This window comes from Nicotiana tomentosiformis, chromosome 3 (assembly GCF_000390325.3).
Source record: "Nicotiana tomentosiformis chromosome 3, ASM39032v3, whole genome shotgun sequence".
NCBI classification, from domain to species: Eukaryota; Viridiplantae; Streptophyta; class Magnoliopsida; order Solanales; family Solanaceae; genus Nicotiana; species Nicotiana tomentosiformis.
The window spans coordinates 84,228,602-84,252,117 of NC_090814.1; the positions used below are offsets into that span (position 1 = coordinate 84,228,602).

A 23,516-nucleotide genomic window follows, 5' to 3' on the forward strand; every position below is an offset into this window, starting at 1 on the left:
GGTCAGACAACTGCAATTTTTAATTTTGCTGCTACTTCCGTGTCAGTCCGCTAATTCAGGAAAGTGAAACATGCAAGTCGTAATTTAATTTAATGTTTGCTTTTAATACACATTTATCTGTGCATTAAAGCAAAGCTAACTTCTGCACTATTTTCCAGTTCCCATCTCTTCCATTTATCTACAACACAGACAAGCATAAAAACAAACCAAGAAAACTAAAATGTGGTTTTTCAGGAGAAAAGGGGCATCTGGGTTTTCGTATAATTCTACTGCTGAGGAAGTTACTCATGGAATTGATGGCTCTGGTCTCACTGCCATTGTTACAGGTTACACTCTGCTTCCTCCTTTTTACTTTCTTGAAAATTCCCTTTTTGATTCCTGCCTATAATGGTCTAATTTGAACTCGATCGTTGCTATTGTTGGTGCATGCAACTATTTCCCTTAAAAAATGGAGGACAACCCGGTGCACATAGCGCGGTATCCGGATACCGGAAATGCCGGATCATAAGGGTCTATTGTATACAAACTTACCCTACAATGGTCGTGTATTGTTTACACGGCTCGAACCCACGATGACATCAAACCGCCATGATTCTCCTTCCATGCAACTATTTCCTTTAGTATGTTAAATTAAAAAAGGGTGACACCTTCATCGATTAAGGGTATGAACCAATAAATTAAAGTTGATTGCTGACAATATTCAATTTCAACTTCATTTTGTACCAGACCAACATAATTGGTAATTGAATTTCATTCATAATCTCATGATGTACTGAAAAGCTAATGAAATATTGAATTCCTTAAAGTAGTCATCAGTCATCAGGCAATTTCTTGACTACGACCTTGTTACCAATGCTTATGTGGCCCAGCTAATGCAAAAATTGGTCTACACAACGATTAGACTATTGCAGAAGCTGCAATCTGTATATGTAGTTGAAGCAATTGGTCTATTATCACCAAGTGTGAAGTAGAAAAAAATCTATATTGGTTAACTTTAATTGATACATTCTCATGTTGACCTCTTCTTCATTTTCCATACTATGGCTACTAGTGATTTATCATAAACAGTGAAATTGAGGAGGTCACGAGTTCAAGTCGTGGAAACAAAATCTTGCAAAAATGATGGTTAAGGCTGCGTACCAGGGGTGGACCGACCTTGAAGCAAAGGGGTGTCATGTGACACCGCTTCGTCAGAAAATTTTATTATATATATATATATATATATATATATATATATATATATATATATATATATATATATACACACACACACTGTGCATATACCTATATATAGAAAGAAAATGACACTTTTTAGCGTTAAGAGTCGCTAGCATTGGTTCGGCGCATGATTTTGTTCGCCGATGTTGCAGGTTCGAGCTTCACCCTAAGCCTATTTTTGGCAAATAGGACCTCTGTGGCTAAAAGTTGTCGTTATGTACTAGCATCGCACCCACTTGCCTCTTAAAACAGTATTTGACCAATGGGTCAAGGCTATCTATTACCTAGAGATGTGATACTAATAATTTTGTTATCTCTTTTATAAATATCGACACTGCTTACAAGAAATCTTACGTACGCCCCTGCTGTGTACAATAGACCCTTGTGGTCTGGCCCTTCCGCGGACTCCGCGCATAGCGGGAGCTTAGTGCACCGGGCTGCCCTTTAGTGAAATTGACAATACTAATGTAAATACGCATGTTTGAGTAAACTGGCTTTTTTAGACAGTTGAGATTACACATTGGATTCTCTTAGGTAAAGTGTGTGCAATGTCTTTATTAAGAGGCGGGGAGGCAGGAAATGTTAAGCGTTTAGCAGTATCTGGTTTGCTCATGAACATCCATTTGCAGGAGCATCAAGTGGTATTGGATCTGAAACTAGCCGTGTTCTTGCTTTGCGTGGAGTTCATGTTATCATGGCCGTCAGGAATATGGCTGCTGGAAAAGATGTTAAAGAAACAATAGTTAAGGAAATCCCTGCTGCTAAAGTTGATACGATGGAGTTAGATCTTAGCTCATTGGCATCAGTGAAGAAATTTGCTTCTGACTTTAAATTATCAGGTCGCCCATTGAACCTTTTAATGTAAGTGAAGAATAAGAGTGATAATCAAGTACCTGAATTACTCCTTATATATCATTTAAGTAGCTTTGTTCTCTGTGTGAATCTGTTCCCGCTTCATATATCTCCACATAGGTCAGTTAACATCATCTTCTTCTTTGAAAGTAATAATGCAGGAGTGATGGCAACTCCCTTTATGCTCTCAAAAGACAACATAGAGCTGCAATTTGCTACAAATCATCTAGGTAACAACTATTTGATAGATATATGTTTCTATGCATATATCGATCATGGAATGAGGAAAAGCATAATTTGGTTTGGAGAAGATATTATTGATGTTTTATAGTAGATCATAGAATACTTGCATTTTCTTTTATCTTTTCTTTTTTGTTCCAGCAACAGTTCATTTTATCTCCCTTCCTGATTTTATTGAGATGAAGATTCAGTTCTCGCTGAAAAGAGATCAATAGTTGATTCTCAATTTTGACATCTTAGGCTTATGTTATAAAATGCATACATAAAAGACCATCTGAGACCTGCTTTAACTTGTATATCCAACAACGATACAAAGGAGATAAAGCATGATTGTAGAATCACACGGGTAAGCGGGCAATTAATGTCCCTTTTGTATATGTTGTCATCCTACTCTTCTGTAATACAACACAGAAATGAAAAATCTTACAAGGTTGGTAGTAAGTTGTAGATAGATGATAGGCGCGCAATGATTCTATAAGTAAGCTTTCAAGACATTCTTCCTGTTTATTTGTCTTAGCCATAATTATTCTATTTTGTTGTGTTTGCAGGTCATTTTCTTTTGACGAATTTGTTGTTGGACAAGATGAAGGAGACAGCACGTAAAACAAAGAGAGAGGGAAGGATTGTGAATGTTGCATCAGAGGCTCATCGATTTGCATATCGCGAGGGAGTTCGGTTTGACAAAATTAATGACCGCAAAAGGTAATTTGATTAAATTTTATTGCCTAATTTTCAGAAAGTTCTCCATATTGTAAGAGAAACCTGTGTTTACTCAAACCATCACTTTTTTGATGACTTCTTTAATCATCCTGGAATTTTCACAATTTCCTATCTAAAGCGCCAGTAGTTCCATGAGAGTGTATATATTTAATACTATGTATTTTCAATGTTATCATACCTGAAACTAGGATGAGTACTTGCAATTCGTTACAAGTTCTTGGTTGACCATCTCTCTTGTTAATTTTGTTGACTGCTGTTGTTACCTGGAGAGTACTGGAGTTATGCTATTTGTATTTTAACTTAAATGAATTATTTTAGACTATCAATTAAATGATCACTTAACTTGTTTGGTTTCTTTCAATCTTAATAGTTGCTCATTTCGACTATTGTACCAACCAAAGAAGACAAAATTTTCGTGCTAAAATTGACGATTCATTGTCGTCTTTTTCACTTAAAGCTACATAACCATGATTACGATTACATGACAAAAATAGTCTTGCCCTGTGGAGAATTGATTTTAATTGTCTATGTTGTTTGTTATCTTATGCGCAGCTACAACAGCTTCGGTGCGTATGGCCAGTCAAAGCTGGCTAATATACTGCACGCGAATGAGCTTACGAGACGCTTAAAGGTGATCTTTCAGAAAATAATTACATACTGATTTTAATTCTGATTTTATCTCAGCGGTTCTTGTGTAGTCATGATATGTCTCCATTCCTAGAGGCAAACACATATATTTCTTAAGGTGGATATTTGGACCTCTTTGCACATTAAGAGAATTCTTGGTTTGGAGTCTGACTTCTGTAGCCCAATCATAGCTTTATATGAGGGTCCATGCCATTCAATTGAAATCGAAGATTTGAGCGATCGTTGTTTCTAACAGGAAGATGGAGCGGAAATAATTGCAAATTCACTTCATCCTGGAATGATCACAACCAATCTTTTCCGTCACATGGGTGTTTTTGATGGTAGGAAGATTCTCTTTTCTTCTTTTTTCTATTTAGTGGCCGGTGTCTGATTAATATGAATGGTATGTGCAGTCTGTTATCTATTTTCTTTATGTCTGGAAAAAAGCATCTGTCCTCTTACTAATGCTAACTCATGGCATAATGAGAAAAGGCAGTCGTATTTTGATCTGTAGATTTGTGGTGCGTCATCGCCCTTCTTTTTCCAACATTTGACAAAGTTAATCCTTAGTCTGTGTCGACAAGTCACTCTAGCTCTTTCCTCTTTTTCTCTTTATTTTATTTTTTCCTCAGTGGGGTAGAAAGGGAGGGGGGTTGTTAAGAACTCGACCACTACAAATTTAGGGGAGGAGAGGGGGATGGAATTGAACCCTCACACTAAGTCTAATGGTCATTATCGAGCCACCAGGTTGTCTCCTTGCTGACTTTGCATAGCTTCGTGAGATACACATCTCTGTGACATTTAACTTCAGAAAGTCTTCATATATAGTTCTAAGCCCACGGTCATTGTAGAATATTCACGTGTAATGTTTGTCTCGCGTGCTGCCTGGAGAGAAGCGAACATGAAATATTCCTTTCTTCTTATAACAGGTCTTGTAAGCAAGCTTGGAAAACTTGTGCTTAAAAATGTACAACAGGTATGTTTCGCATCGAAGCATTTAAATTTGAAGTATGCACAGATGTATAATTTGTACTTCAAATAGATCTATTATTTTGCAAATCTATTCACTGTGCAGTGAATTTTGACATGTTCTTGAACAATTAGTTTTGCTCACGATGGGGAAAATGCCTAAATAGTATAGGCATACAGCACCTGTTCTTGCTATCAGAGGGTTTTTTCTTAGGATCAATAATCAGTTGGATAAATATATTCATCAGTCTCATCTAGAAACATAATTTGTATTTCTCATAAGTCTTCTGATAAAATTCCCTGGTATGTACATGGGAAATTTAAGAAAACGGAACCTGACCAAAAAACAAATTCCGGGAGGTAAGTCACAAAACAAAACTAGAGAATGATTTGTCGATACTCTATACAGAATAGCTTGTCTAATACTCTCTTGACGCACATGACCTTTGCTCAGACCAAGAAGGCTAGAATATGATTCACTAAAGAATAAAAATCATGATGCTATGGCAAATGACGAGTTTAACGTTCGTGTTTCTTCTCTATAGGGAGCATCAACCACCTGTTATCTTGCATTGCATCCACAAGTGAAGGGAGTAAGTGGTGAATATTTTCTGGACAACAATTTGGCGACAACAACAGCGAAGGCTAAGGACATGGATTTAGCTAAAAGGCTTTGGGATTTTAGTATGGATTTGGTCAAGTAAACATATAACATGTTGTACCAGTGATATAGAAAAGTAACTTTGTATTTGGTCGTTTATGATCTTATTATTGCACTAAGTGTTAGAGATGGATATCGTGCTGTGTTTAGTGTTTAATCTTCAGCTTTCTGCAGATGTTCAACGTTTGGACCGAGCATGCTTAAAATGAAAATCTTTTATGAGCCGCTCAAAGCAAGAAAGCCTGAGCGGGCTGTTCTCTTAAACAAACTGGATCAATATTCTATTATGCCACTCCGAATTTAAGTTCTATGCACTAACTTTTTATAAAAATATTTATACAGTCATGTCACCTAAAAGGTAATTATATGTAATATGGTAAGTAACATGTTATAACAAGTTAAATTACACTGGTGGTGTAAAAGAAGAGTATAACTTAATCTACTAGTCCTAAATCATAATTGTCCCATCAACTACTTCTTTTTCTTTGCTTTTTATATTTCCTAAATTTTGGGCCATCTAAAATTTCCGACTCTGTACATTTCAATCCACTATTAACAATCAAGAAAATGAAAATAAGGAGAAAAGAAGACAGGATTCAGAACACAATTACTCCTATTATACTAGAGAACAAATTCGAGGGAAGAAGACTGGTAATTGGGGTAGTTTTTATGGGACCTGCTCGGGTTACGGTCATTTAACTTTGTCCAATATTTCGTGTAAATAGAACGGGCTAGTCATTTTTTGTGTAATTAACTTTCGTGTAATTGAAAAATAATCAGCATTTGTAAAGTCATTGAAAAATAATCATTATTTTGCTGAAACACGAAAAGTTCTAACATAATATGCGGGATTATGGAGCTCCTACGTATAAGCTTCCAACATATTATATTGATACTCCAGCACACGGAAAGTTCACGCATAACATGCTAGATTATAGAGCTCATGCATATAAACTTCTCGCATATTATGTTGGAACTCCAACACATTATGAAATTCCAGCACATTATGCTAGAATCTCATATGTAAAAAATTCGAACTCCAGCATATTGTGTTGGAATATTTTCGGATTTTTAAGGGAGTTTTTGTTCAGATGTTTTCTTTACATGAAAAATGGCTAAATTTCGATCACTTTTGAAATTGTGACTATTTTTCAGTTACCAGTTGTAAATCTGACTATTTTTTTTTCCAATATTTATATAGAAGAATATTTATTCATTATACCAGTAAATCTTAAAATTATTTCTTGTTATATTAAATTAGATAAATTTTCAAACTTTGACAATAAAGTAACAAAATTATTTTTGTCACATTAAAGTAATCGATTTTATCCGCTATAGGATTAAATTCACAAAATTTTAACCATAAATCGCCTTGACGAATAAGTTTGTTGTAATAGTGGACTTTAAAATGAGTAAAGTTAAGTTAAGTTACTTTAATATAATAAAAAATAATTTAGTGACTTTATTGCTAAAATTATTAAAATTTAGTAACTTTATATAATTTTGTAACTTCTTATAACATAGATCATGATCATTTTATTTGTTCTTTGGTAGCAGACGAGCAGTAATGTTCCCGAAATACTGAACACGTGTGGTGAGATGAAAAAGAAAAAAGAAAAAAGAAAAAAAGAAGAAGATGTGCAGTGTGATTGATGTAGTGCCCGGTAAGCAAAGCTGCATTTTGCATTTTTCCAGTTTGCATATCCATAGGTAGATGTATGGAGATTCTACACAATTAATCTGAGCTATTAATTTAGTGTCAGTACCATTAAACTCCGTGTAAGCAAGCAGAGCAGCAAAGCTAAACAAAACTATGTGGCTTTTCAACAGGAAAGGGCCATCTGGCTTTTCATATTCGTCCAAGTCACCCATGGAATCGGCGGCTCTGGTCTCACTGCCATTGTTACAGGTTCACTCTCCTTTCTCCATTTCACTTTCTTTTTTGTAAAACAAATAGTATTCCCTTTTGGTGGCATGCAATAGGTGTTTGTATATATGACTACTTCTTTTAAGTCTACTTTCAGCTCTTTGCTTTAATAACAATAATTCAAGTGTGACACTCTCATGGATTAAGTATATAAGTATTTATCAATTTCTCCTTGAAAATATATGTTGCTTTGCATATATTTTTTGTCCTATACATGGACATATAATTACACGAGATATAGTGCCAGAGCCACCCTTCTAGAAGGCGTGTCGCTGGAAACTTACACAGTGTAATTAATATGTAACTTGTATTTTGGCACATCTTGATTAGTTTCTTTTTCTTCTCAATGGTGGTATTAGCACCTTGTTGTGCTCATTCCATAGGGGGAGGAAGACTAAGAAAGATATTGCCATGATATTTAATGCTATAATAAAAATATAACGCATTGATTTGAATATCTCTTTACAATATTTTTGTTCTTTTATATATCTTAAGCTATACATATAGTATAATATAGTATAGTATAGTATATATATATATAAGCTTATATTTATAAGCTTATATTTATACTATACTATAGTCTATACTATATATACATCTCATAAGATATATAAGCTATATTCGATATATATATAAGCCTATATATATACTATCGAATACGGCTTATATACTATAGTATAGTATAGTATAATATATATATACTATATATACAACTTAAGATATATAAACTATATTCGATATACTATATATACATCTTAAGATATACTATATATCTATACTATACTATATATACATCTTAAGATATACTATATATACATAGTATACTAGATATACTAGATATATATATATAGTAGATATACATGTATATATATAGTATATCTTAAGATGTATATATAGTATATAAATCGAATATAGCTTATATATAGTAAGATGTATATATATTATAGTATAGTATAGTATATACTATATATACAACTTAATATAGTATAGTATAGTGTATATATAGTATATACTATACTATACTATAATATATATACATCTTACTATATATATTATATATATCTTAAGATGTATACTATCGAATATGACTTATATACTATATATATATATATAGTATAGTGTGTGTATATATAAGATGTATATATAGTGTAGTGTGTGTGTGTGTGTGTATATATATATATATATATATATATATATATATCTTAAGATGTATATATAGTATAGTATAGTATATATATAAGCTTATATATATATATATGTATATCGAATATAGCTTATATATCTTAAGTTGTATATATAGTATATACTATACTATACTATAATATATATACATCTTACTATATATAGTATATATATCTTAAGATGTATACTATCGAATATGACTTATATACTATGTATATATTGTATAGTGTGTGTATATATCAGATGTGTGTGTATATATCTATATATATATCTTAAGATGTATATATATACTATATATATACTATAATATATATACATAGTTTATAAGTCATATTCGATAGTATACGTCTTAAGATATACTATATATACATCTTACTATATATATATATATATATATAGCTTATATATCTTAAGATGTATATATATCTTAAGATCTACTATACTATACTATATATATATATATATATATATATATATATAGTATATCTTAATATATATATATATATATATATATATATATATAATATATATATATATATATATATATATATATATATATATATATATATATATATATATATATATATATATATATATATATATATATATATATATTTTAAGATATATATATAGTATATAAATCGAATATAGTTTATATATCTTTATTACTATTTTTTTTCTCTAACTTCTATAAAAAAAAATAATTAAAAATACAAAGTTTCTGTTGGGACCGTTAGTTCGTGGTCTCGAGACCGGCCCACTTAACTCGGGACCGTTAGTTCGTGGTCCCGATCCCGAGCCGGTTCCAACAATAAGCCCGCGAAGCCCGGGACCGTTTAGGACCGGACCGCATAGGACCGGTCCACTTAGGACCGGCCCACTTAGGACCGGGCCTGCGAAGCTCACTTAGAATCGGGCCCGGCCCACTTGCCACCCCTACTTACACTATGTAGATAGGTAATATATATATATATATATATATTAATTATATATTAATTTCTCTTGATTTTTTCGTGTGTTTATTTTTTTATATATTTTGAGTCCCTTCGGCGAAAGTTTCGGGCAAATCCCAAGCAAGTTGGAGATGAATCTTCTATAATCATTCCAATTCATTTGGGCGCCTATCATTCCACTACTCAATAGTTTATCTCGTAGGATAACTTAGATTCTATAGCACTACGGATTCTCGAAATTTATGCCCCTTTTCTATACTGTCATACTATCTTTAACTACACTCGAAAAGACTCCTGTCAAACAGTGAGCTTTATATAAATGTGTGAATAACGACTAGCCTTATTCCTAGCTCGTTGATATCACCTACACAAGTATATATGCTTGGCTTCCATTCTGCTATGTTTTTCACTAAGTCCGCATGTATTTCAAGAACTTTATTTGTTAGGTCTTTTATGAAAACTTTCCTCCGTATGATTGTTGGTCTACCTCGAATTCTTTTAACACCTTCAATAGTCATGTTACCAGCTACGGATTAGTGCATTTGCATGTTACCAGCTACGGATTAAGCAAACCATCTCCGATGACATCTTTAACATTTTCCTCTGTTTGTTTTACTTGTACCTTTTGGCAATTGTCATCATTTTTAATCTTGTCTAATTTTTATATGACCAAATTATCCATATGTCTAGGACATTCATCTGCTACTTGTAGATAGATAGAGGCCTAACATTAATGCGCATATAGCATTGTTGGTCTCACAACTTTTCAATAAAAATAAAACTTTTCACTTTGTTACATATGGATGACTTTAATTTATTGGGAATGCAGATTTTTAGGTTTACTTCCATTTCCCTATCATGGGTATTGCTAATGTATGCTAAGCTTCGCGATTGACACTACTGATGTAAATACGTGTGTTTCTGACCAACTTGGCTGCTTATATACATCTCAGAATCTTTTATGCGAAGTCTGTGCAAGGTCAAGCACAAAATAGTAATTTTGGAAAAAATAATAATCCCGCCCATGAATAATATCCACGGCAAATAATAAAAATATAAGAGAGTAATAACGACATCAACTCTTTTAATTGGTAAAATACAATACCCGAGCGGAGCAATATAATCACTATAATATTACAACTTAGTAGTGTCAAGAGACTACTACAATCTTGAAAGAAATAACACTCTTTATTTGAAACAGCTCACTATAATATTACTCACTATTTATCTCACAGACTACAATCTATGGATTACTCTCTCTAACTTCTATTGCTTCTATCTTATTTTTGGTGTCACTGAAATGAAGAATGGAGTCCTCTATTTATAGTAAGAGATGTCATTCAACTACTATAAAGAAGATGTCTTGTTGTTGATTTAGTCATATAATTTTTCAACAAAGTTAGGCACCTCCCATTTTCTTCAAAAAAGTTGTCAACAAAGTTAGGCACCTCCCATTTTCTTCAACAAAGTTGTCAACAAAATTAGGCACCTCCCATTTTCTTCAATAAAGTTGTCAACAAAGTTAGGCACCTCCCATTTTCTTCTTTGTTTTTCTTTAATAAGCCCCACAAATCTCTCCCTTAATTTTGATTTTTCTTTTTCATTCCAAGACTTGATCTCAATCTCTGAAAATTCTCAAACTTAAGAGGCTTTGTAAAGATATCTGCAGCATGATCATGAGACTTCACATATTTGAGCTTGACTTCCTTCTTGGCAATGCACTCTCTGATGAAGTGATATCTTGTATCTATATGCTTGCTTCGATCATGATACACCGGATTCTTGGCGAGTGCCTGTGCAGATTTGTTATCAATACAAATCTCTGTAGCTTCAATTTGTGGCAAATTGAGCTCATTCAATAATCTTCTTAGCCAAATAGCATGACAGGTACATGATGTTGCTGCTATATATTCGGCTTCACAAGTCGAGAGAGTAACTATGGATTGTTTCTTTGAACTCCAAGAAATAACAGAATCACCCAAGAAAAACACAAAGCCAGTTGTGCTTTTTCTATCATCAATATCTCCCGCATAATCACTATCACAAAGTCCCATAAGGTTGAAGAAGAATAAAATAACCCAAAGTTGATCGTACCTTTTAGGTAACGAAGAATTCTTCTAGTGACTTTCAAATGGGTGGAGGTAGGAGTTTTCATGAAGCGACTTACTACTCCAACTGCAAAGAGTATATCTGGCCTGGTACAAGTCAAGTTCCTCAAACTTCCCACAAGACTTTTGAAAAATGTGGGATCCATATTTTCTCCTTCATCAAACTTGAACAATTTTGTCCCACTCTCCATCGGTGTGTTCACGGAGTTGCAATCGAGCATGTTGAACTTCTTCAAGATTTTCTTCGTATAGCTTTCTTGAGAGATGAAAATTCCATCCTCCATCTGCTTCACTTCTAGGCCCAATTAGTATGACATGAGCCCTACATCTGTCATCTCGAACTCACTAGACATATCTTTCTTAAAAGCTTCAAACAAACTTGGGTTATTACCCGTGAAAATAAGATCATCAATATAAAGACAAACAAGTAAGATATCTCCATTAGTATGAACTTTAAGGTAAATAGCATATTAATGGAGACAACGAGTAAACCCATTGTCTTGAAAATACTTGTCGATGCAACTATTCCATGCTCGTGGGGCTTGCTTTAATCCATATAAAGCTTTCTTCAATCGCAACACTTTATCTTCATGGTTTTTGACCACAAAGCCCAATGGTTGTTCAACATAGACTTCTTCTTCAAGATAGCCATTCAAGAATGCTGATTTGACATCTAGTTGATGGATCTTCCAATTCATTTGCTCCGCCAAAGAGATCAGCAAACGAATTATCTCTATGCGGGCAACAAGTGCATAGACTTCTTCATAGTCAATGCCTTGCCTTTGCTTGTAGCCTTTATCCACAAGCTGTGCTTTGTATCTCTCCACATCTCCATCAACATTCTTCTTTGCCTTGTATACCCATTTAACTCCAATTGCTCGATGACCATTGGGAAGTGTTGGTAACTCCCAAATGTTGTTCTTCTCTATTGACTCGATCTCCTCCTGCATGGCTTGTCTCCACCTTTTGTCTTCAACAGCTTCATCAAAGTTCATTGGTTCACTATCAGCAAAGAGACAATATAAAAAATCAAAATTAGTAACTTCTTCTGTGTCCTCATAGAGCTCTTGAATACTCCTTGTCCTTTGCGGTTGTTCATTTGAACTTTCTTGAGAAGAGGGAGATGCAACATTTATTGGAGAAAGAGGTGGAGTTTTATCCTGCACAGGTTTCACGGTTTCTGGTTCTTCTTCATCACCAAAGTATGGAAGAAAATCATATGAAGTTTCTTCCTGAGCTTCCCAGTTCCATGCCAATTCTTCATCAAATTCAACATCGCGACTTACCACCATCTTGCCGCTACTTGGGTTATATAGCTTGTAGCCTTTTGAACTCGTATCATAGCCAACAAATACATGCTTGACACTTCGATCGTTAAGCTTCGCTCTCCCTTGATGTAGCACATGAGCATAGGCTATGATCCCAAAGATTCTCAAGTGCTTGACACTTGGCTTTCTTCCACTCCATGCTTCTTGAGAGGTTTGATCTCTAACATTTTTTGTTGGAGACTTGTTGTTCAAATAAACTGCATAATATACAGCTTCTGCCCAAAATTTCTTGGGCATATTTTTAGCTTTTAACATACATCTAGCCATATTAAAAATCGTTCGATTCTTTCTCTTTGCAACTCCATTTTATTGGGGTGAATAAGGTACCGTTAGTGGGCAATGAATTCTATGAGATTTACAAAAGTCATTAAACTTTTTTGAAGTGAATTCGCCTCCTCTATCGGACCTTAAAACTTTTATTTCATAGCTACTTTCTTTTTCTACAAGTACTTTAAAATTTTTAAAAGTAGCAAAAGCTTCAAATTTTTGGTTCAAGAAATAAACCCTAGTCTTTCTACTAAAGTCATCAATGAAAAGTAGAAAGTATTTACTTTTACCAAAGGAAGGTGGATAGATTGGTCCACACACATCAGTATGAACAAGCTGAAGCGGCTTGGTTGATCTTGACATGGCCTCCTTTGGAAAACTCCTCATTGCATGTTTTCCAAGAAGACAAGCTTCACACAATTGATTGGGATGACTTATTGATGGTATCCCATGCACCATGTTCTTCTCCCATTGATTTTAGCGCTTCAAAATTCAAGTGCCCAAATCGCATGTGCCAAACACCATGATTCATATTGTACATTAGCCTTCAAACACTTTGCATCAATTGTCTTAAGATTCAGAGAGAATAATCTATTCTTAGCCATATGCACTTTAGCAATTAGAATTCCACTTGAATCTCTAAGCCAAAGATGCATATTTTTCATGTGGATGTCATATTCCTTTTCAAGAAGTTGGCCCAAACTCAAAATATTACTTTTTAATTTTGGGACATAATAAACATCTTGAATTAACTTGTTACTACCATCTTTACAGGAGATCATAATCGTACCTATCCTTTCAATTTGAATCTTTGAGGTATCTCCAAAGGACACATTACCTCTCACCGTTTTATTGATTTCCACAAACTTCTCTTTGCATCCACACATATGATTGCTTACTCCATTGTCCAAATACCACGAGCTGTAATCATCCTTATTTTCTTCCTTGAGTGCCATCAATAACGTTGACTCAACTTCTTCTTTCTTGTCGTCAACAAGGTTAACTTTTTCTTTAACATTGCTATGACATTCCCAAGAGTAATGACCAAATTTATGACAATTATTATACTCAATTTTTGATTTGTCATACCTTTGTCCATTATTTTCTTTGGTAGTAGCCACGTCCTCTTCCTCCTCTATGTCCACGACCACGATCTCTTAATGTCTGGTGGATTTTAACTTCATTGTTGAAGTTGTTAGCGTTGCTTCTTCCTCTTCCATGACTGCCACGACTTCGTCCCCGTCCATTCCCTCGATAGCTCTTTCACCTCCATAATCTTTGAAGGATGCCTGAGTTTTAAGAAGTTGCTCCAATGGTACTTCTTGTCTCCTCTTGATCTTTTATTCATGGGCCTGTAAAGAACCCTCCAATTGCTCTACCATCATATAGTCTAAATCTTTAGACTCCTCAATAGCACACACCACAAAATCAAATTTAGGTGTTAAAGTGCGAAGGATATTTTCTACCACACGGACATCTTTTATATCCTTCCCATATCTTCTTAATTGATTTACAACAACCTTCACTTTTGAACAATAATCTAAAATGCATTCGGATTCTTTCATTTTTAAAACTTCAAAATCAACCCTTAGAGTTTGAAGTTTTACCTTCCTCACCTTGTCAACTCCTTGAAGAGAATTTTGTAAAATCTCCCAAGCTTCCTTTGAGGTGATAGCATCTGCCACCTTTTCGAATATGGCATCATCCAGACATTGATGGATGAGCGTGAGGGCTTGTTGATCCTTCTTCCTTGTCTTTGCCAAGACATCTTTTTCATTATGAGGCAGAGCTTTCTCATTATCGGGTTTTGCATACCCTCTATCTACGATTTTTCACACATCCTGAGAGCCAAGAATGACTTTCATACGTAGACACCATTTTTATAATTATCTTTTGTGAGACGGGGTACTGAAAAGACAGCGTACCATTATTTGCCATGGCTCTGATACCACGTTGTTAGAAAAAATAATAATCCCGCCTAGGAATAATATCAACGATAAATAATAAAAATACAAGAGAGTAACAATGACACCAACTCTTTTAATGGGTAAAATACAATACCCGAGCGGAGCAATATAACCACTGTAATATTACAACTTAGTAGTGTCAAGAGACTACTACAATCTTGAAAGAAATAAACTTCAAAGCTCACTACAATATTATTCACTATTTATCTCACAAACTACAATCTGTGGATTACTCTCTCTAATTTCTATTGCTTCTCTCTTATTTTTGGTGTCATTGAAATAAAGAATGGAGACCTCTATTTATAGTAAGAGATGTCATTCAACTACTATAAAGAAGATGTCTTGTTGTTGATTTAGTCCTATATTTTTTCAACAAAGTTAGACACCTACCATTTTATTCGACAAAGTTGTCAACAAAGTTAGGCGCCTCCCATTTTCTTCAACAAAGTTGTCAACAAAGTTAGGCACCTCCCATTTTCTTCAACAAAGTTGTCAACAAAATTAGGCACCTCGCATTTTCTTCAACAAAGTTGTCAACAAAGTTAGGCACCTCCCATTTTCTTCTTTATTTTTCTTTAATATGAGCCCCACAGTGAAAATCTTGAGTGTTCTATTGAGAGGCAAGAAATTTATTCATTTAATAAATATTTGTTTCGCTTATAGACATCCATTTGCAGGAGCATCAAGTGGTATTAGATCTGAAACCAGCCGTGTTCTTGCTCTGCGAGGAGTTCATGTTATCATGGCTGTCAGGAATATGGCTGCTGGAAAAGATGTTAAAGAAGAAATAGTTAAGGAAATCCCTGCTGCTAAAGTTGATGTAATGGAGTTAGATCTTAGGTCAATGGCATCCGTAAGGAAATTTGCGGCTGGCTTTATATCATCGGGTCACTCGTTGAACATGCTAATGTAAGTGAAGAGTAAAAGTGGTAACCACATACTAGAAGACTTTGCACTTTTGCTACCTAGTTTTCCCCTTTTGCACGAATCCCTTCCCCTCTTCATATATCTCCACATACATCTATTAGTATTATCTTGTTTTCCATAAGTAATAATGCAGGAGTGGGGGGGAATTCCCTTTATGCTTTCCAAAGACAACATAGAGCTGCAATTTGCCACAAATCATCTAGGTACGGCTGTTTGTTATACGTATGTTTCTGCGCAATATATCGATCACAGAATGAGGAACAACATAATTGGACCATTCTATGAGGAGAAGATATATTTTTTATGTTTGCAGTAAAAGAGAGCTCGAAATATTTGTATCTTTTTTCAATTCCAGCAACAGTTCATTTTAAAGAATAAAGCATCTAATCTAAATGTATCTCCGTTCCTATTTTTACTGAAATGAAGATTCAGTTCTCACTTAAAAGGAGATCAATAGTCAATTCTCAATAATGTCATTTTAGGTACGGCTGTTTGTTATACGTATGTTTGTTATACGTATGTTTCTGCGCAATATATCGATGATTTGTCATGTCAAATGATAAGTTTAACTTTCGTGTTTCCTGTTCTATAGGGAGCATCAACCACCTGTTATCTTGCATTACATCCACAAGTGAAGGGGGTAAGTGGTGAATATTTTCAGGACAACAATTTGGCCACGCCAACAGCGATGGCTAAGGACATGGATTTGGCTAAGAAACTCTGGGATTTTAGTATGGATTTGGTCAAGTAACATCTAACATGCATGTACCAATACAACAGAAAAGCAACTTTGTATTTTTTAGTTTTTTTTTATCTTATTGGAGATGGATTTCGGGGAATATTGTTACTATATCATTTATTTAGGAGAAATCGAGAGAGGATTAAGAACACATGTATTATACTTGTGAACAAATTCGATGAGAAGAAAAGACCAATTTTCTTTTTTCTTAAGGTTTATTATTGTATAAATGATAAATAGTCTATTTTAACTTCTAATAGAACTGTAACAACTTGTTTTAATAGAAAGAGCCAATAAATAAACTGAAATGTTGAAATCTCATCAAAGATAATTTCATGTGCTCCACATTATTACAAGTTGGACTAATGTTGATTTTGAACAATGAGTATCGGGGAGAGTCCATGCATTTGCTTATTTTTATTTTTATCTTTTTGAATTTAAATGCATGTCAAAGTGTGCAATATGGATTTGTCCAATCTCCGCAATGACAAGGAAATCCCAAAAGAGAAATACAATGAAAATTCATTGTTGTGTTATGCATTTATTTATTAAGAAAGGGTGAAAAGTCAATTTCTATACGATATTTAGACTTGCTCATTGCATATTCTACTTATTCTTGTCGTTATTAAGCCAACTCAAATTTACAGTTAGATACTCAATAAATGCATGTCTGTGATGACCCAAAGTGTCATCTTTAAATTTAATAAGTAATTCTGTATTCTAAGACCTCGAAAAATACTATTTATCATTCCTCGACTTGCATGCGCAATCCGCATAATTTTTCGAAAAGTTTTTATGTGAAAAATAGATTAAAATGTGAAATAGAGCTTTAAAACTCAACCGAGTTGACTTTGGTCAACATTTTGAGTAAACAGACTCGGATCAGTATTTTGACAATTCCGATAGGTCTCTATCGTGATTTGGAACTTGGGCATATGCCCGCAATCGAATTTCGAGGTCCCTACCCCGAGATATGAAATTTTGATAAAAAATTAATAGTATGAAAGCTTAATGATTTTTAAGAATTTACTGATGTTGGATTTATTGACACCGGGTTCGTATTTTAGTTTCAGAGCCCGGTATAGGTCCACTATAATATTTATGACTTGTCTGCAGAATTTGGTGAGAAACGGAATTCATTTGACGTGATTCGGATGTCCGGTTGTGAAAATACAAGTTTTAAAGTTTTCTTGAAAATTTTCTTTGATATGGTGTCCGATTCGTAGTTCTAGGTGTTAATTTGCAGATTTGATTGCGCGAGCAAGTTCGTATGATGTTTTAGGACTCGGGTGCATATTTGGTTTGGAGTCTTGAGGGCTCGGGTGAGTTTCAGATAGGCTACGAGATGATTTCGGACTTAGAAAAATCTGGTGTACTGCAGACTTCAGGCTTCTGGTGTGTTCTTCTTCGCGTTCGCGAAGGTACTCTCGCGAACGCGAAGAGTAAATTGGACTGGCATGTTTTTTGCTTCGCGTTCGCGATAGAGGGAACGCGTTCGCGAAGGGTCGAGGTGCAAAGCTTCGCGTTCTCGATTGAAGCCTCACGTTCGCGAAAGGTAAATGGCCGGAGAGAAATTTGCCTTCGCGTTCGCGAAGGGCAGCTCGCGTCCGCAAAGGCAAAGCTAGGCAAGCTTCCCGTTCGCGAAGGGTAAAATTAGACAGCACAAATTTGTGCTTCGCGAATGCGAGGCACTGACCTTGTTCACGAAGGGTAAAAATTCGAGAAACAGATGTTCTAGAAAATGGGATTCGTTTCATTTTCAACCATTTTCCATTTTTAAGCTCAGATAGGGCGATTTTTGGGCGATTTTCACGAAAAAATATTGGGGTAAGTGTTCCATATCCTATATTGATTATATTTCACGATTCCATACTTATTTATATCATGAATCAGTGAAATTTTGGGAGAAAAATCAGATTTTTATAAAATCTTCCAAAAATAAAAATTTAAGATTTGAAGGTCCATTTGACAACGGAATTTGATAATTTTTGTATGGTTGGATTCGTCTCTGAATGGGTGTTCTAATTTCGTAAGTTTTTCTGAGATTTGAGATGTGGACCCCACTGTCAATTTTTAAAGTGAATTTCGAATTTTATCCGGAAAATTAGTAAATTCATATGGAATTAATTCCTATGATTCGTATTGAGTATATCGAATTGTTTGTGAATAAATTTGATGCTTTTGGAGACAAATTCAAAAGGAAAAGTTGTGGTCGAGTAATTGATTGAAATTATAAAGCGAGGTAGGTATCGTGGTTATCTTGACTCGAGGGAATAGAACCCTTAAATTATTTGTTATGTGAATTGCATGTGAACGACGTATAGGCGAGGTGACGAGTGTCTATACGTCGTCAAATTAATTGTTTGCATAATTATTTGAAAATCCTAAATTTGTTTTAATACATGAATTAATTATTATGATAATTGTTTTCTCCTATTCTTTGTCAAATATTAATTCTTGAATTCCTGCAATAATTGCTACATGGTGATTTGATTTATGTGCATTAATTGTTACTTGACATTTAGCATATTAAATAGTAAATTGTCTATTTTCTCCCTGATTTCCATAATAAATTGCTATTTGTCATTGTTTGTTTCATAATTAAATCATAATTTTTGTATGCTTGTCATCTTTAAAATTTTATATTAATTATTGCATTTATCAGGGCAATTTCTTCTATAAGAATTGGTAAATAGATATATTGGAAGAGCGGGTTGCACGCTGTAACAGAATTGATCAAAATAAATATATTGGGAGATCGGGTTGCACGCCGCAACAGACTTATTAAAAGTCTATATTGGAGGATCGAGTTGTACGCCGCAACAAACTTATTAAAAGTCCATATTGGGAGATCGGGTTGCACGCCGCAATAGACTTGTTTAAAAGTCCATATTGGGGGATCGAGTTGCTCGCCGCAACAAACTTATTTAAAAGTTTATATCTACTTGATTAAAATAAATATATGGGAGGATTGAAAACAAATATGTTGTGGGAGCGGGTTGCACGCTGCAACAAAAATTGATTGAAATAATATTTGGTTATGACTGTTGAGTTGGCTTCAACTATTAGAAATGAGTTACCTAATTTAATTCTATTATTATGGTTATTATTATTATTATTGCGTACAAGTTAATGTAAGTGACATGCTTTAGCCTCGTCACTACTTCGTCGAGGTTAGGCTCGACACTAACCAGTATATGGGGTCGGTTGTATACTACACTCTGCAATTCTTGTACAGATTTCAGAGTTGATCCAGCGGTGTACCATAAACTTGCTCGGGTTTCAGTTACCAGAGAAGACTTGAGGTATAATTGCACGGCGTCCGTAGTTCTGAAGTCCCCGTCTACTTTACTTTAGTTGTGTGTTTATTTTCAGACAACTTTATTTTTTTCAGACCTTTATCTGTATTATTCTAGAAGCTTGTGCACTTCTGACACAAATTCTTGGATGGTATTTAGACACCGTTATTTTTATGAATTATTCACTACATTGCAAACTTTACTTCCGTATTTATATTTTTGTTATTAATAAATTTAAAAATTATTTTAAAATGGATAATATTATTCTAACGTTGGCTTGCCTAGCAAGTGAAATGTTAGGCACCATCACAGTCCGAAGGTGGGAATTTCGAGTTGTGACAGTTGGTATCAGAGCCCTAGGTTACATAGGTCTCATGAGTCACGAGCAAGCTTAGTAGAGTCTGAAGGATCGGTACAGAGACGTATGTACTTATCTCTTAGAGGCTATGAAGTTTAGGAACAATATCACTTCTTTCTTATTCTGTCATGCAAATTTTTTCTAACATCGATGATTGAACCATTCTACTCTTATTCTTTCGCAGATGGTAAGGACACGTAATACATTTACCGATGGACAGGGACTAGGGCCCCCGGTGAAAACTATGGCCAAGGGGAGAGGTCGAGGCCGAGGTCGTACTAGAGGCCGAGGCAGAGGAAAAAGTAGAGCTCAGTCTAGAACTCGAGTAGCAGCACTTGTTGTAGAACCTCAAGCGGATCTTGAGGAGGAGGTTCCAGTTCAAACTATACCAGTTGGACCAGTTCAGGTCCCGGAAGGATTTATAGCTACTCTAGTACTTCAGGATGCTCTAGTCCGTCTGATGAGTCTTATGCAGGGCGTAGCCCAGGATGGTACATTTCCGTAGCACCAGTCATCTCACAGGCTGGGGGAGGAGCACAAACTCCCACTACTCCCACTCTGGAGCAGATGGCTCCCCAGAATCAGGCTCCAACAGCCCTGCCAGTTGGGGTAATTCAGCCAGTTGTTGCGGCACAGACCAGTGATAGTCCTGCCATGTCCTTTAAGGCCTTATTGAGACTGGATAAGTTTACTAAGCTCTTTCTAGTTCACTTCAGTAGTACATCTTCTGAGGACCCACATGTTTATCTTGACTGCTGCCATGAGGTGCTGTGAAACATGGGTATAGTTGAGACCAATGAGGTTGATTTTGCTGTATCTCAGATGACGGGTTTCGACAAGAGGTGGTGGAGAGATTGTACATTGACCAGACCAGTTGGATCGTCTACACTTACCTGGGAACAGTTCTCGCAGCTATTTCTGGAGCAGTTCCTTCCTATCACACTTAGAGAGGATTACCGCAAGCAATTTGAGCGTCTACAGCAGGGCAGTATGACTACTACTCAGTATGAGTCCCGTTTTGTGGATTTAGCCCGTCATGGTCTCCTTTTACTACCTACTGAGAGAGAGAAAGTGAGGAGGTTTATTTAGGGACTCACTCACCCTATCAGGCTTTAGATGGCCAAGGAGACCGGAAGCGAGATTTCTTTCTAGGCAGCTGCTAATGTCGCGAGGTAGATCGAGATGGTTCTTGCACAGGAGAGAGGGCAGAGGTCTGATAAGAGGCCTCGTCAGTTTGATGGTTTTAGTGGTGCATAGTCTGGAGGCAGGGGTAGTTTTCGTAGGGGTCATCCTCCCAGACCGTTTTATTCAGCACTTCAGGCATCTCTCGGTGCTTCAGGGAGTCACGATCCTATTATGCCTTACTCAGGGTAGCCAACACTTAGTGCACATTCAGCTCCTATCAGTGCATCACCACTCCAGAGTCACTACAATGGTTATCCGGCCCATTCGAGTCAGCTTTAGCTCCAGCAAACACGGTATCAGGATGTGTGCTATTAGTGTGGGAACATTGGTCATATCAGGAGGTATTGCCCTAGGTTGGCGAGTAACAAATCTCGATAGGATTCTCGTGCCATCATACCAGCACCGGTTGCTTCACCGCCTGCTCAGCCAACTAGAGGTAAGGGTCAGGCTACTAGAGGTGGAGGTCAGGCCATTAGAGGTGGAGGTCAGACCGTTAGAGGTGGAGGCCAGTCAGCTAGAGGCCTTCCCAAGGACGCAGTTCAGAGTGGTGGGGCTCACCCCCTATTTTATGCTTTTCTAGTTAGGCCTAAGGCCGATTCATTCGATGTTGTGATCACATGTATTATTCCAGTTTGCCATAGAGATGCTTCAGTTCTATTTGGTCCAGGATTTACTTATTCCTATGTGTCCTCCTATTTTTCTTCATATTTTGTGCCTTATGATTCTCTAAGTGCTTCTGTGTGTGTATCTACACCGGTGGGAGACTCTGTTATAGTCGATCATGTCTACCATTCGTGTGTGGTTACTATTGGTAGTTTTGAGACTAGTGTTGATATTCTACTTCTTGATATGGTAGATTTTGATGTCATCTTGGGTATGGATTGGCTTCCACCTTATCATTCTATATTGGATTGTCATGCCAAGACAATGACCCTAGCCATGTCGGGGTTACCTCAGTTAGAGTGGAAATAAACTCCTGGTCATTCTATCAGCAGGGTTATTTCTTATATGAAAGCTCAGCGTATGGTCTAGAAAGGGTGTCTAGCCTATTTGGCATATATTCGCGATCCCATTGAAGATGTTCTTTCTATGGACTCAGTACCAGTTGTTCGTGAATTTCCAGAAGTATTTCCTGCAGATTTGCCGGGGATGCCACCCGATAGAGATATTGAGATATTGACTTCTGTATTAATTTGGCTCCGGGCACTCAGCCCATTTCTATTCCACCATACCATATGGCCCCGCCGGAGTTGAAAGAATTGAAGGAGCAGTTACAAGACTTGCTTGATCAGGGATTTATTAGACATAGTGTCTCGCCCTGGGGTGCACAAGTACTATTTTTAAAGAAGAAAGATGGCTTTATGCGGATGTGTATAGATTATTGGCAGTTGAACAAGGCCACTATCAAAAACAAATATCCGCTGCCAAGAATTGATGACTTATTTGATCAGCTTCATGGTGCCATCGAAGATCAATTTAAGGTCTGGTTACCATCAGTTGAAGATTAGGGCATCTGATATCCCTAAAATAACTTTTCGGACTCGGTATATGCATTACGAATTCCTAGTGATGTTATTTGGGTTGACAAATGCCCCAGCAACAATTATGGATTTGATGACTCGGGTGTTCAAGCCCTATTTGGATTCTTTTGTGGTTGTATTCATTGATGATATCTTAATTTATTCCAGCAGTCGAGAGGAGCATGAGCAACATCTTCGGAGTGTGCTTCATACTTTGAAGAATAATCAGTTATATGCCAAAATTTCAAAATGTGAGTTTTGGTTAGACTCAGTTGCCTTTTTGGGGCATGTAGTATCGGCAGAAGGCATAAAGGTAGATCCTAAGGAGATTGAGGCTGTTCAGAATTGGCCTAGACCTACTTCAGTTATAGAGATCTGGAGTTTCCTTGGTTTGGTAGGTTATTATCGTCGGTTCATGGAAGGGTTTTCATCTATAGCAAGCCCATTGACCAGAGTGACCTAGAAATGT

At 35.8% G+C, this 23,516-nt stretch overlaps 1 protein-coding gene and 1 pseudogene across 2 annotated transcripts in view; both read left to right on the forward strand.

The window, feature by feature from the left end:
* The window catches only part of LOC104087229 (short-chain dehydrogenase TIC 32, chloroplastic-like), a 62,944-nt gene continuing 39,428 nt past the window's right edge, over nt 1-23,516 (forward strand). The window contains exons 1-8 of one of the 2 annotated variants that reach the window (XM_009591642.4): nt 1-326; nt 1,848-2,079; nt 2,221-2,300; nt 2,859-3,012; nt 3,583-3,661; nt 3,914-3,998; nt 4,587-4,633; nt 5,172-5,420. In XM_009591642.4, the coding sequence (XP_009589937.1) occupies nt 221-326; nt 1,848-2,079; nt 2,221-2,300; nt 2,859-3,012; nt 3,583-3,661; nt 3,914-3,998; nt 4,587-4,633; nt 5,172-5,330 (942 nt within the window). In that variant the 5' untranslated portion in view covers nt 1-220 and the 3' untranslated portion in view covers nt 5,331-5,420. Of the gene's footprint in view, nt 327-1,847; nt 2,080-2,220; nt 2,301-2,858; nt 3,013-3,582; nt 3,662-3,913; nt 3,999-4,586; nt 4,634-5,171; nt 5,421-23,516 lie in introns of those variants that run through there. The other variant, XM_070197190.1, reaches the window with a different exon arrangement.
* On the forward strand, nt 7,101-16,897 carry LOC104108593 (short-chain dehydrogenase TIC 32, chloroplastic-like; annotated as a pseudogene).